The following is a 12,938-nucleotide window of genomic DNA, read 5'->3' on the forward strand; positions in this document are numbered from 1 at the left end:
AACTACTATACTCCTCACTAAAAAGCTAAATTTTATTTTATTTTTATTTTATTTTATTTTTTGGTTTTTCGAGACAGGGTTTCTCTGTAGCTTTGGAGCCTGTCCTGGAACTAGCTCTGTAGACCAGGCTGGTCTCGAACTCACAGAGATCCACCTGCCTTTGCCTCCCAAGTGCTGGGATTAAAGGCGTGCACCACCACCGCCCGGCAAAAAGCTAAATTTTAAAAGATCAATACTTCAAAGTATTGATGAGGATATGAAAATGTCATGCATCATTTCTGGGAATATAAAATAGTATAACCACTTTAGATAAAGGGTTTTAAGATCCTTATATAGCTGAAAATATAGCTAATTTTTGAACTTAGCCATTTCACTACTAGCTATTCCAAGAAGAATGAGTAAACACTAGTCCACAAAAGACATACAGATGTTCCTAGTAGTTTTCTTTGTAATAGCCTCAAACTGTAAGCAGCCCCAATGTCCATTAATAGAATGGTCTGAATATATGTGTGTGTGTGTGTGTGGTGTGTGTGTATGCGTGCGTGCATGCACCTTTGTGTATATGGGAGCACATGTGGAGATCAGAGGTTGATGTTGCATCTTCCTTAACTGCTCTCCTCAGTTTTTGAGACAGGGTCTTTCACTGAACTTGGAGTCTTGAGCTCGCTAATTGGGTAGCCTAGCTGTCACTACACCTGGCACCTGGAGCTTATTCTTATGATGGAATAGTACTTAGCATTAAAAAAGAAAAAAATGCCATGTAATGACATGGGTGAATCTCAAAAACATCATGCTGAGTGAATGAAGCCACAAAAGATATACTGAGTCTATTTATAGAAAACCCCAAGAAAGGTAGCTCAATTCTAAAGTGATGGAAAAATCAGTTATTGCTTGGGGTCTAGAATGGAGTGAGGGGAGAGAAGTGGAAGGAGACATGGGTGGGAAGACAGAAGTCTATATGGTGATAGAGTTTGAGTTACACAAGGCCTAGTCACTTTTCATTGCTGTACATGTAGCGAATATAGTAACAAGTTTGGGTGGGGAATGGGTAGGAAAGAGATAACAGAATGAAGGGTGGGGATTATAACTCAGTGGTCTAACAGTTGCCTTGCAGGTAGGTTCAATCCCTGGTATCAAAGGAAAGTTAGAATGTTAAGAATTGCTGAAGCTTGGTTCTGTGCATGCTTGAAATTTTCCATAATAAACACAATTTAAGAACGAGAAAAGGAAAAAGAACGCAAATTAACAAATGCACCTTCTCTTTTCCTCCCCTCTCCGAGTCCCATTCTGACTGCCCTCTAGTGTGCCCTCAAAGTTAGAATGAAATTGGCTTCTAAGTCCTGAAACACCCTCCCCCACCAATCACAAAATCAAACCCCGGAACCCACCAAGCATTTATACCAAACCTTGTCACACCCAATAGCTCAAACCCTGCCCAAAGTAACAGGAAACATGATTTCTTCCAGTGTACCCTGTATAAGTTCAGTATTTAACTAGGATTTGACTAGCAGCTATCTCAAAGCCTGATACATAGAGGGCCTTATATGTTTATGGCATATAGCAAAATTGCTTGGAAGTTGACTGCTGGGAATCAAAATTATACATATTCCATAGTAACAAATACTCTAAGTCAGTAAAGCAATGGACTGGCTAATAAATCTCTCTATTTAGAATGCACTCAAGGTGAGCAGCCATGGTTCAATTAAATTCTGCAGCTGAAATGTTTCTTTCCACTTTGCTAAGGACTAAAGAGCATTCCAGGCTTAATGCTGAGCGAGTAGCCATAAGAGCAGCACAGAAAGGAGGCAGCTCAGGAAAGGCCCACCAAAGGCCTGGGGGGGGGGGCGGTGCGGGCAGAAACCAGCTGATGTCTGGGCAGGGGCTCGTGCAGTCTTATCCCTGGAGAAAATGAAAACACGGTGGCACATCAGGCCACTCTCTCCAGCAGGGACAGAATAAGCCAGAGGTCCGAGGCCATCTTTAATCTCCTGCTACATTTATTTTTAAAAATCATACTTACCTAGCTGCGAATAACCACAAAGAAAATCATTGCTGTCATTCTATTTCCATTCCACTGCCAAGGTTTCCCGTCTAGTGTACCCAGCATTAAGTTCTTTTGTTTTCCAAGATTCTGCTTTATGTATGTTAAGCAGGTGCTCTGCCACTAAGGCACATTCCCAGCTCCAGTGTGAGTTCTTTTCGATTTTTCCATCAGCCTGTAGCTTTCCTGAAGCTCCTCTAATCAACCTTTTGCTAATGACACAAAAATCTAGGATACACACACACACACACACAACCACACAAAACAGTATACGTACACATCAAACCCCGCGTTGAGTTGCTATGAGAACAGAAGACAGGAAGTGCCTAAGTCCCACCTCTCTGGTTTCCCCCCACAATACATTTGGGACAGTTCAACAGCTGCCCTCCCTCACTAATCCTGTTCTAGAACAGCATCGCTAAGGAGACCTTCCACTATGAGGAAAACATTCCGTATCTTTGCCATCTCCCACACAGCACCTAACTGTCCAGATTCGGCACTTGAAACAGGCTATTCTGACTCCGTGGATCATATTTTACATTTAAACCAATTTAAATGTTAATGGCTACCTGTGGCCAGAGGCTACTCAATTTTACATCATGGTTTTAGAGATTTTTTTTTTTTAACAAAACAGCCAGTGACAGATTTCTATCTTTTTGGTGAGAGTGGCGATGGGGAAGCCAGGAAAGGGCAGGGCTGTGGAGGTCATCTGTTTAATAAAGAACTCCGCTTACTGCAGCAGCAGCGGCCCAAATTCTTTATTCCCTACAAGGGCAAGGCTGGCCAAAGGATTCCTGGTGTAGGCAAAAGTCAACAGTGTGAAGCCAGAGTGAGCAAAGGTGATTCCTCTCCCTCCGGGTGCTCGGGTTTCATGTCGGCACTGTGACATCCGGTCTGTTCAAAGGAGCCTGCTGAAGCAGCTGAAGGTGTGCAGCTCGGGCATGTGAGCACACACTACTAGGCCCAGAAAAGCAGACGCTGCACACGGATGTTTCAACTGGCTATCAGCAGGCAAGGCGAGAAGCTGGGTCCGAGGGCCCAAAGAATATTTTACTTTTCAAACTCCGTTTGGGAGCAGAATGAATAAAAGTTGAGAAAAACGGAGTGGTTCTAGGTGAAGGGGGCTCCTGAACAACTCTGAAAAGACGTGCTGCTCAAGAGTCTTCTCAGCATGGGCAGAAATGTCAAGAGAGTGTGCTCAGCGGGTACAGCTGCCACTTGTTTGAACAAGCCTGACGCCCCACCTCTTTCCAGATGGGAGAGGGTTTGGCCATTTGCTGTGAAAAAAAAAAACCTACATCCGGGCTGCCTCCAGTAAACAAGCTGAATTGATTGCTGTTTAGGAGGTAAGGGGTGGGAAGGTGGCTCAGTGGTAGAACTTGCCAAACATGCAAAAGCGCTGAGTTTTATACACACAGCTAAGACGTCTATCCTGCTATAATGACAAGCCATGAACACTGTTTGAAAACAACCCCCAAAGGCTCTGCTCAAATGCTTTCAGGTTTAAGGTAGATAACTGTTAATTCCATTTGCCCAGTGGAGGAACTGAGGCACCAACATCCCCTAGCAATTACTGTGTCGTATACAATGCTTAGGAATGCCGTCCTGGTCTCACAAATTTGTTCCAAAGGTTAAGTAAGGAAAACAGGCAGGTAAGAATTCATTCTACACGGGAAGGAACTGTTGTCAACTCAAAGCGGTGACGGGAAAACTGGATCGTTATGTCGCACTCACTACAGTGAGCCTGGAACAGGGTCTTAGTCTAGCAATGGATTACATTGTGAGATTAAAAACCATCATGTCGTGGGAGACTGCACCCCACCATAAGCCTGTGAAAGTGTCCAAAAGGCCACTAGGGAGCGCCACCACACACATGAATGCCAGGCAGTAATTGCCACTTTCTGGTTGTTGAATGGAATCATCTGGAAGAATTAAAACACTCCCAAGGCCTCACTCACATTGGATGTCATTGGTCTGAGATGGGCAAGATTTTGTTTTGCTTGATTCAGACAAGGTCTCACTTTGGACCCTAGACTGGCCTCAAACGCTGTACATAGCAGAGGTGGGCCCTGAACTTGCAATTCTCCTGTCTCTGTCTCCTGGGATTAGGAAGGTGAGCCATTTTACCTAACAAGATTTAAACTGCAGCACTCCCAGATGACTGAAGTGATTCATTTACATTGGGGATATGCCAGGAGAAAACAAAGTGGGGAACAGGTTCAACGTCATCTTAGATCAGTGGTTCTCAACCTTCCTAATGTTACAACCATTTCATACAGTTCTTCGTGTTGTAGTGACCCCCAAACATAAAATTACTTTCGTTACTACTTCATAGCTGTAATTTCGCTTCCATTATGAGTCGGAACGCAGATATCTGTTATGTGGCCTAAAAGGGTCTCGACCTGGTTGCGAACCAGTGTCTTAGGCACTACAGTGTGTTGCTGGCTACCATAAAAAACAAGGTGAAATGGGTCTAAGTGCCTGCAGTCTCTTATCTGTCCAAGGGCTCCTTACATGTTCTCCCCTGTCCAGGAGGTAGAGATTTGCCCTAAGCATCAACAGTGGGAGGATGGAAGGGGAGACCACAGGAGAGGGCCCGGGCAGAGTGGGGGAGTGGCAGGGCTTGTGAGAGAGCTAGGACAGCTGGAGGGAGGTGGGAACCAAGGGGGCACCCGCCCTCACCTGCATCGTAGAAGGCATCGAGCACGGCGGTCTCCCCGAAGTCGAGCTCCCCGAAGGGTATGGAGGTGAGGTGGGCGCCCTCGGCTTCACAGGCTCGAAGGAGGCACTTGAGAGCCCCGGCCTCGGGGTCGCCAGCCGCCGCCCCCTGAGAACTCTCGCTGCGCACGTACACAGCCCTGAGAACCCGGCGCGGCCCGCGGCTGCCCTCAGCCTCGCAGCCGTAGCCCGAGGCGGCGTCCCCTGCGCCCTCGGGCCCCGCCAGCCACGCCTCTCCCTCAGACCCCAGCCGCAGCCTGCCCTGGGGCAAGTCGCCTGCCTCCTCCAGCACCTCAGCTGGGGCCGGCCTGCTGATGCCCTCCATGTGACTGGCCCGCGAGGCTGGTGGCTTCGAAGCTGAGCCGCTGTCCCCGCGGCACCTGCTGCTCAGGAGACGGACGGCAGCTGGAGGGACCCGGAGCGTGCGTGCCGAGAGCCCGCCGTGCGCAGGTGACGACGACAGCGTCCTCGCTCAGCTGCCGCCAGAGCAAAGCTCAGGGCCGGCTTGCCCCGAGCGCCCTTTGAAAGCCCACGAGAAAGAGGCGGGGGCTGGGACGTCAGGACCGGTGGAGGGGGCGGCTGCGAGAGCCACGGGGCAGGAACGGGGAGGGCGCCCCCTGCCGGCTCCCCCGCGCAGCGCCCCCCAGCTCGGCCACTGGGCGAGCCAGGGATTGCAGGGGTTAGGTTGATTAGATTTCTTAGGTTCCTCCTCATCCTTCCCTCTAACTACCTTTAGAAGCTGGTTTCCTACTTTGCTTGCTTTCTTCTTTCCTTCCTTCCTTCCTTCCTTTCCTATCTCCTTCCTTTCTTTCTTCCTCTCTCTTCCTTTGCTTTCCTTTCCCTCTTTCTTTCCTTTCGTCCTTTTTTTTCCCTTTTTCCCCTCCAAACAAGTAGAAGCCTTTACCCACAGTAGACTTCCAAGGCACTAATTGAATATCGATATTCAATTCCCAGCTAAATACAGGTGGCGCTTTAACTTCGCATCGGGATGAGCAATGCTTCATTTGGCACTCTTAATTGCCAAGTACATAGCCTGCCTGAGCCCCGTCTTGCAGCCCTATTTGTCTTGACTTTTGTAGTGACCTTGACAAGGTATGGGGAGGGTTTCAGCAACAAACCTTATTTGCCTGGAAAATAGCCCTCCGTAGAACTGCACTGCCTGCCTGCCCTCTGAATTACTAAGACTCCAAAGAGGTCTCCACTACATCTTCTACACCTCACCGTTTCAGCCTCCAGTATTAAATTATCTTTTGAACAGTAGAATGTACTACAAGTTGTCATAGGGAGGGCAGGCTGGAGTTTTTCGTAGCAACCGATCTGAGATATAATTTACAAATCATCCAGAACGAAAGGACAAGATGACTTGATAGATTTCTTAGCATAGTCCCAGTTCTGTATCCATCACCATAATTTTAGAATACCCGGATCTTCCCCCAAACCCCAGGAAATCATGTCATCCCATCCCCTGAACTCCCTCGCCTCTAGCAAATCATCAGCCCTGGCTCTAGATCTGCCTGCTGGCTATTTCATGTACTAGATGGAATCAGACAAAGTATGAAAATGGGGTCTCATTTGCCTTGAGTCTAATGCTAGCAGGAGGGTTTCTGGGTTGCATGCTAAGTGTTTAACCTTCAAAGAAATGCACTGCTTCCCAAAGTGGTTGCATCATCTCCCATGCCGCGGCAGTGTCTGAAGGCTGCATTTCCTCCATCCCCTCAACAGCACTTGGTATTACCTATCTTTCTTCATTACAGCTCCTAGTGGGTATGAAATAGTAACTCGTTCTGATTTGACTTTGCAATTCCCTGTTGAGTAAAGGCGGTCAGCATCTTGTTCGATACTTCTACGTCCTTTGCGTGACTTCTTTTGGAGTATTATTACCTGTCTAGGTCATTTGCCCACTTTTCAATTATTTTTTATTTTTATTTATTTATTTTTATTTTTTATTTTTTTTCGAGACAGGGTTTCTCCATAGCTTTTGGTTCCTGTCCTGGAACTAGCTCTTGTAGACCAGGCTGGCCTCGAACTCACAGAGATCCGCCTGCCTCTGCCTCCCGAGTGCTGGGATTAAAGGCGTGCGCCACCACCGCCCGGCTCAATTATTTTTTATTTTGTGTGTGCATGCAGGCACACATGTGCATGCATGGGGGGGGCTACAAGACCTTGGGTGCTATTTCTCAGGCACCCTCCACACCATCCAATTTAGTTCTGAGACAGGGTCTCTGTCTAAATAGGCTGGACTACCCGCCCAAAGAACCTGCCTGGCTCAACTTCGCCAGTGCTTCATGCCAATTCCCCAAAAGACAGTAAAACATGTCCACAGAAATCCTTTAAGAAACCCTTCCCTAGTCCCAGCCCTAGTAGAAATCGGGAACATTCTGAGTGTCTGCATGGTGGCTCTGGGGAAATCTGTGGGAACACTCAGACAGGACTCCGGCAAACTTTCAACAGCCTTTCTCCTAAGACTTTAAAAACAAAAAACACGGTGCTCTACAAGGACACGTGTGTTCTTTGCAACCTTGCAATGCATAATAGTAGTAATTTTCCTAATGTGCTTGCTAGTCTGAAATTACTCCAGTGACTGGCACAGCCTTTCAGAGGGCAGAGTCACCCATTTCCAACCTCTTTGCCAGTGTCTTACTGTTGTCTTCACAGCAGTCTTCTCGAATTCCTCTCGTATCTCTCTGGGGCCTGGCTGATGGAGCAAAAAGCTCAGGAGTTGGGAATTATGACTTGAATAGCATCTTTCTCTCAATACAAACCCTGCTGAGTAAAGAACCTACCATTTACCCAACTAACAAGCGCCTTCCCTGAAGTTGGCACACACAACACACTCCCACATTGTCTCCAGCAATTTGTACACGTGAAGCAGGCCTCAACGTCCAATGTTCTCCCCACTCCCATAACCCCTCCGAGTAGAAAATTGCAAAATGCTGGGTTAGTCTTGCCTGTTTAGATGAACAGGTGTTTTTTTTTCTTACTTGTGCCTTTCCATTCACTAAAACTCATGTCCTGGAAACCTCTTTGCCCTGTTGCAGAAGCGTCATCAAATGTTCTTCCGGATGTGGAGGAAAAACTCTCCTCTTTGTGCTTTCTCCCTGTGGATGGTAATGTGATCCTCTTCTCCTGGGCAGCTTTCTGAGTACTGCCCCCAGGAGGTCGCCTTTTTCAGGTGATACCAGTCCCTTCCATTTCTCTAAGACATAATTTCCGGACTATTTTCTAACTTGATGATTTTCTTCTAGGAGATTCCCTACTTGTCATCATTGCTATTTTGTGCGCATAAAAGACTTTTTAAAAATTAAGCTTGATTTGGAGATAATTGCATATTCATATGTAGATATGGGAAAGCGCATAGAGCTAGCTAGCATACCTTTGACCCAGTTTTCCCCAGTAACAGCTTGTTACACTAGTAGTGCATTATCACAACCAGGATATTGACATTGCTCTAATGAAGATAGAAAAACAGCTCCATCACAAGCATGCATCCTGTTATCCTTTGGCAGCCGCAATCATCTCAAGCCTCATCACTCCCAATCACTAACCACTGGGAACCACTAGTCAGTTCCCTATTTCTATAATTTTGTCATTTCAGGAGTGTTATATAAGCTAATCATGATGACGCATACTTTCCAGCCCTTGGGAGGTAGAGACAAGTTGTAAAGGGAGGCGTGGGCTGCATTTCAGGCCCGGCTAGCTTAACCCCCGAAATAACCACATGAAAATCTGTATTAAATCACTGCCTGGTGCAGTAGCTCTAGCCTCTTATTGGCTAACTCTCACATCTTGATTCAACCCATTTCTAATAATCTGTGTATCACTATGAGATCGTGGCTTACCAGGAAAGATTCAGCATGTCTGACCTGTCAGCTTCATGGCGGCGGCTCTCTCTGCCTGCCTTCTTCCTTCCAGAATTCTGTTCTGTCTACTCCGTCCACCTAATTTTCTGCCCTATCAAAAGGCCAAGGCAACCGGGCGGTGGTGGCGCACGCCTTTAATCCCAGCACTCAGGAGGCAGAGGCAGGTGGATCTCTGTGAGTTCGAGGCCAGCCTGGTCTACAAGAGCTAGTTCCAGGACAGGAACCAAAAAAGCTACGGAGAAACCCTGTCTCGAAAATTAAAAAAAAAAAAGGCCAAGGCATTCTCTTTATTTAACCAATGAAAGTAACACATAGACAGAAGACCCTCCTATACCAAAGAGTTCAAGATCATCCTCAACAAATAGGGAGTCTGCAGCCGTAGAGGGAATCATACAGTATGTAATCTTATGGATTATTTTCTACTCAGTGTAATTACCTTGGGATTCAACTAAATTGTTCCATGAATCAGTAGTCCTTTTATATGGTATATATGTGCCTCCCATTCTTCAAACCAGAGTCCATTTGAAGGATATATGAATTGTTTCCATTTCAGAGTCATATTTTTATGGCACATTTTCTTTTATTTATGGATCCCAGGTTCTATATGGCTATATAAAACCCATATCTGTAAATATATATAAAATCATTTATCTATACTTTTAATTTAATTAAATTTGATTTTTGACACGAGTACTATAGTTACATAATTTCCACCCCTCCCACTCTTCCCTGTAGCTCTTCCAGTGTCCCTTTTCAGAGTCATTATAAAGAAAGCTACTAGGAACATCCATCCACAAGTTTTTCTGTGAGCATGAGTTTTTATTTTTCTGAGCTAAATATCCAGGAGTACAAATCCTAGGTCATAGGAGTGGGTGTTGCAGCTGCTGTTGTTTTATTTTGTTTCAGAACTCCAAAGTTGTTTTCTGAGAGGTATTTCACTTTACAGTTACACTTACAATATGTGCATGATCTAGGTCTTCATCTTTGGGAAATACCAATTATCTCTCAGTAGTCAGTAATTGACTATAGTTGTCTACATCAGAATTCACCCTTCAGTGTTAGCATGTCTATTGGTATTGTCATTGTTCATATCCGATTTAGGCAACCCTACTGTTGAGGTATTGTGGGTGTAGCTTCCCTGTCATTTTGAGAAGACACAGTCTCACAGCTGACTCTGACAATATTTTGCCTACCCTTCCACAATGTTCACTGAACCTTATGTGCAAGAGTTGTGTTGTAGATGTATCTTTTAGGCCAGGCAACCCTTGATCAGATGATCTCTGTATTTTTCTATAATGGTCTCTGTTTGCTGCCAAGAGAGGCTTTTTTTTATGCCGACGAGAGATACCTTGTTGCAGCTTTGATTTTCATTTTCCTAATGGCTAAGGGTGCTGAGTATCTTTGGGCATGCTTATTTGCCACCAGTATACCTTCTTTGGTGAAATATTGGATTGTGTTTTACTTTTTAAGTTTTGAGTGTTCTTTATATATTCCTAGTCCTTTGATGAATATGCCATTGGCAAGTCTTTTGTACAGATTTATAGTTTGTCATTGCAACCTCTAATAGGGTTCATCATACAGCAATAGTTTTTAGTCTTGATGAGGGGCTATTGTGTAGCAATCTCCTCTGAGACTGAAACATTCCATCTCCCAGGGAAGCCTCTTAAGACAGAAAGGTAAACAACTCAAAATAGCTCCAGGAACATCCTGAAGCTGACCAGATTTACTGGGCCCTCCCTACCAAGAATAAACAATAAAGGCTGCTCAGAGTCTCTCTCAAAGGAGCAAAGTTTCATATACTAAAATTGGAACGATACAGAGAAGATTAGCATGGCCCCTGCGCAAGGATGACACGCAAATTCGTGAAGCGTTCCATATTTTTATAAACTTATGGCACGGGAATAAATTCAACATGAAATAAATGCAGATAAAAGTAAAAAAAAAGACTCTGAGAACAGAGCAGCAGTCTGCAAGAAGCAGAAATTAACTAAACTACCAGGAAGAGGTTTAGACCAACTGAGTCATTTGGGAAGGATACTCTCCAATCTGTTGAGCTGCCTATAGTCTATTCAGTGTGTGCCAGGTTCCCAGATTTTATGAGCTGTCATCCCTCCTGGGGTGGGTTTTGGCGATGCAACTGTCTTTGAGTCATTTCAGCTCTCATAAGTAATCCCTCACCCATATTTCTGTGAGTAAAACTCATTGATTCACCAATTTGAACTGTGATGGTATTTGTATTTTGATCTATTGTGGATTGTGGATTCCCTATCTGTGGTGAGTCATATTCATGTGTGGAGGGGATTGGGGTGTGTGTGTGTGTGTGTGTGTGTGTGTGTGTGTGTGTGTGTATTGTGTTCCCCAGGAAAAGTTTTGTGCGCAACATAATTGACACCCAAACAGGTACGTGACAGAACCAGAGGTAAGTTTGGGAGCAATGAGTACATGGTCCTGGCTATGGGTAGCAAAGCATGAAACTGAGGCTGAGAAACTGAGGGGAGTGCATCCATGAAAGAAATTCCCTTACAGTTGTCTTGCCCTGTATGGTGTGTGTTAATGTGTCTTTGTGCTGCAACAGAGGTTGTATGGTTCATGCTATGGGTAGTGAGATGTGGAACTAAGGCTGAGACATCAGTATTTTTTTTTAAAGATTTATTTATTTATTATGTATACAGTATTCTCAGTATTCTGTCTACAGGCCAGAAGAGGGCACCAGTTCTCATTACAGATGGTTGTGAGCCACCATGTGGTTACTGGGAACTGAACTCAGGACCTTTGGAAGAGGAGACATCAGTATTAAGAGTGCTTGTGGGAGGAATCCCAGGTTGGCAGTCTTTGTCTATGTGGTACTGGATGGTATGCCTGCTTGATGACTGGGATCCACCACATGAATATGGAGACACCCTGAAAACAGTTAAACTGTAGAGGAAATGCTGTGGGATAATGCTTTTGTACACTGTAAAGATTTGTCACTCCTATTGGTTTAATAAAACATTGATTGGCCAGTAGTCAGGCAGGAAGCATAGGCGGGACAACCAGACTAAGAGAATTCTGGGAAGAAGAAAGGCAGAGACTCAGATGCCAAGAGCCACCAAGGAATCAAGATGTGAGGTAACAAACCATGAACCTTGTGGTAAAATATACAATAATAGAAATGGGTTAATTTAAGATGTCAGAGTTAGTGAATAAGAAGCCTAAGCTAATAGATCAGTTTATAATTAATATAAGCCTCTGTGTGGGTTTTTTTTTTTTTGGAAATGAATGGCTGCAGGGCCATTTGGGACAGAAGCTTCCGTCTACAAAAGGAAATTTTGCAGTCTTTAAAATTAATGAACAAGGGCTGAGACTGTTTGCAAGCCACAGTAGAGGTTGCCTGGCCTCCGTTGTGTGTAGTTAGAAATGAATCTGAGGCTAGCAGCCAAGCAAAAACAGGTTTGTGTAAATTGCAATGAGAAAAGAAACGAAACTAGCATTCTTCATGTTAGGTTCTGCTTTGGCAAATAAATTAAATTAACAAACAGATAAGAGAGAGGGGGAAGTGATAGAAGATATCTCTTAGGTCCAATCTTTAATATGAAAAGAGAAAAATCTATAATCCAATATGCAGATGGGGTACTTAATGTTTCTATGCAAGAAACTAGGGTAATAAGAAAATACTCAGCACTTGAACAGCTAGAATTATGGAAGACTTTTCAACAGTCAATGAAACATTGACTGTGCAATATGAGAACAGTTGGGATCAGACTGTTCTGTGGTGCAGGCAGTAATATAACTAGCCATCCCTCCTAAAGGCAAGGACTGCATAACCTGATATGGTATGAAGAAAATGAGTCCCAGATGGACAGCTTATCAGAGCAATTAGGAACACCTTGTTATCTCCATCTGAGGTCCCCCAAAATGTTCAGGATAGAGGACTATTGTAAATAGAGACTGGGGGATGTTGGATTCCCTTATGTATGCTGTGAATATGTTCTATTACTATTGGTTAATAAAGAAGCAGTTTTGACCCCTGGTAGGGCAGAATATAGATAGGCAGAAAAACTAAACTGAATGTAGTAGAAAGAAGGTAAAATCAGGCAGACGCCATGTAGCCACCAAAGAAGCAAGATATGAGCCTCGTGGTAAAATATAAAATAATAGAAATGGGTTAATTTAAGATGTAAGAGCTAGCTAGAAATACACCTGAGCCATTGGTCAAACAGTGTTGTAATTAATATAGTTTCTGTGTGTTCCTTTGGGATTGAACAGCTGCGGGACCAGGCAGGACACAAACCATAGAAGAGGGAACTAGGAAAAAGAGAGGCTTTGTTTGAACCCCACTT

At 44.6% G+C, this 12,938-nt stretch overlaps 1 protein-coding gene and 1 pseudogene across 1 annotated transcript in view; one reads left to right on the plus strand and one right to left on the minus strand.

Moving 5' to 3' along the window:
* Positions 1–5,125, minus strand: part of LOC121441311 (mitogen-activated protein kinase kinase kinase 15-like) — a 125,573-nt gene extending 120,448 nt beyond the window's left edge. The window contains exon 1 of the mRNA XM_041642447.1: positions 4,724–5,125. Within this exon, the coding sequence (XP_041498381.1) occupies positions 4,724–5,084 (361 nt within the window). The 5' untranslated portion in view covers positions 5,085–5,125. The remainder of the gene's footprint in view (positions 1–4,723) is intronic.
* Positions 5,126–10,400: 5,275 nt separating this feature from the next.
* Positions 10,401–10,501, plus strand: LOC121441364 (annotated as a pseudogene).
* Positions 10,502–12,938: the final 2,437 nt, after the last annotated feature.

Source organism: Microtus oregoni, unplaced genomic scaffold, assembly GCF_018167655.1.
Source record: "Microtus oregoni isolate MIOR12 unplaced genomic scaffold, Mior012 000074F_ref0000038, whole genome shotgun sequence".
NCBI classification, from domain to species: domain Eukaryota; kingdom Metazoa; phylum Chordata; class Mammalia; order Rodentia; family Cricetidae; genus Microtus; species Microtus oregoni.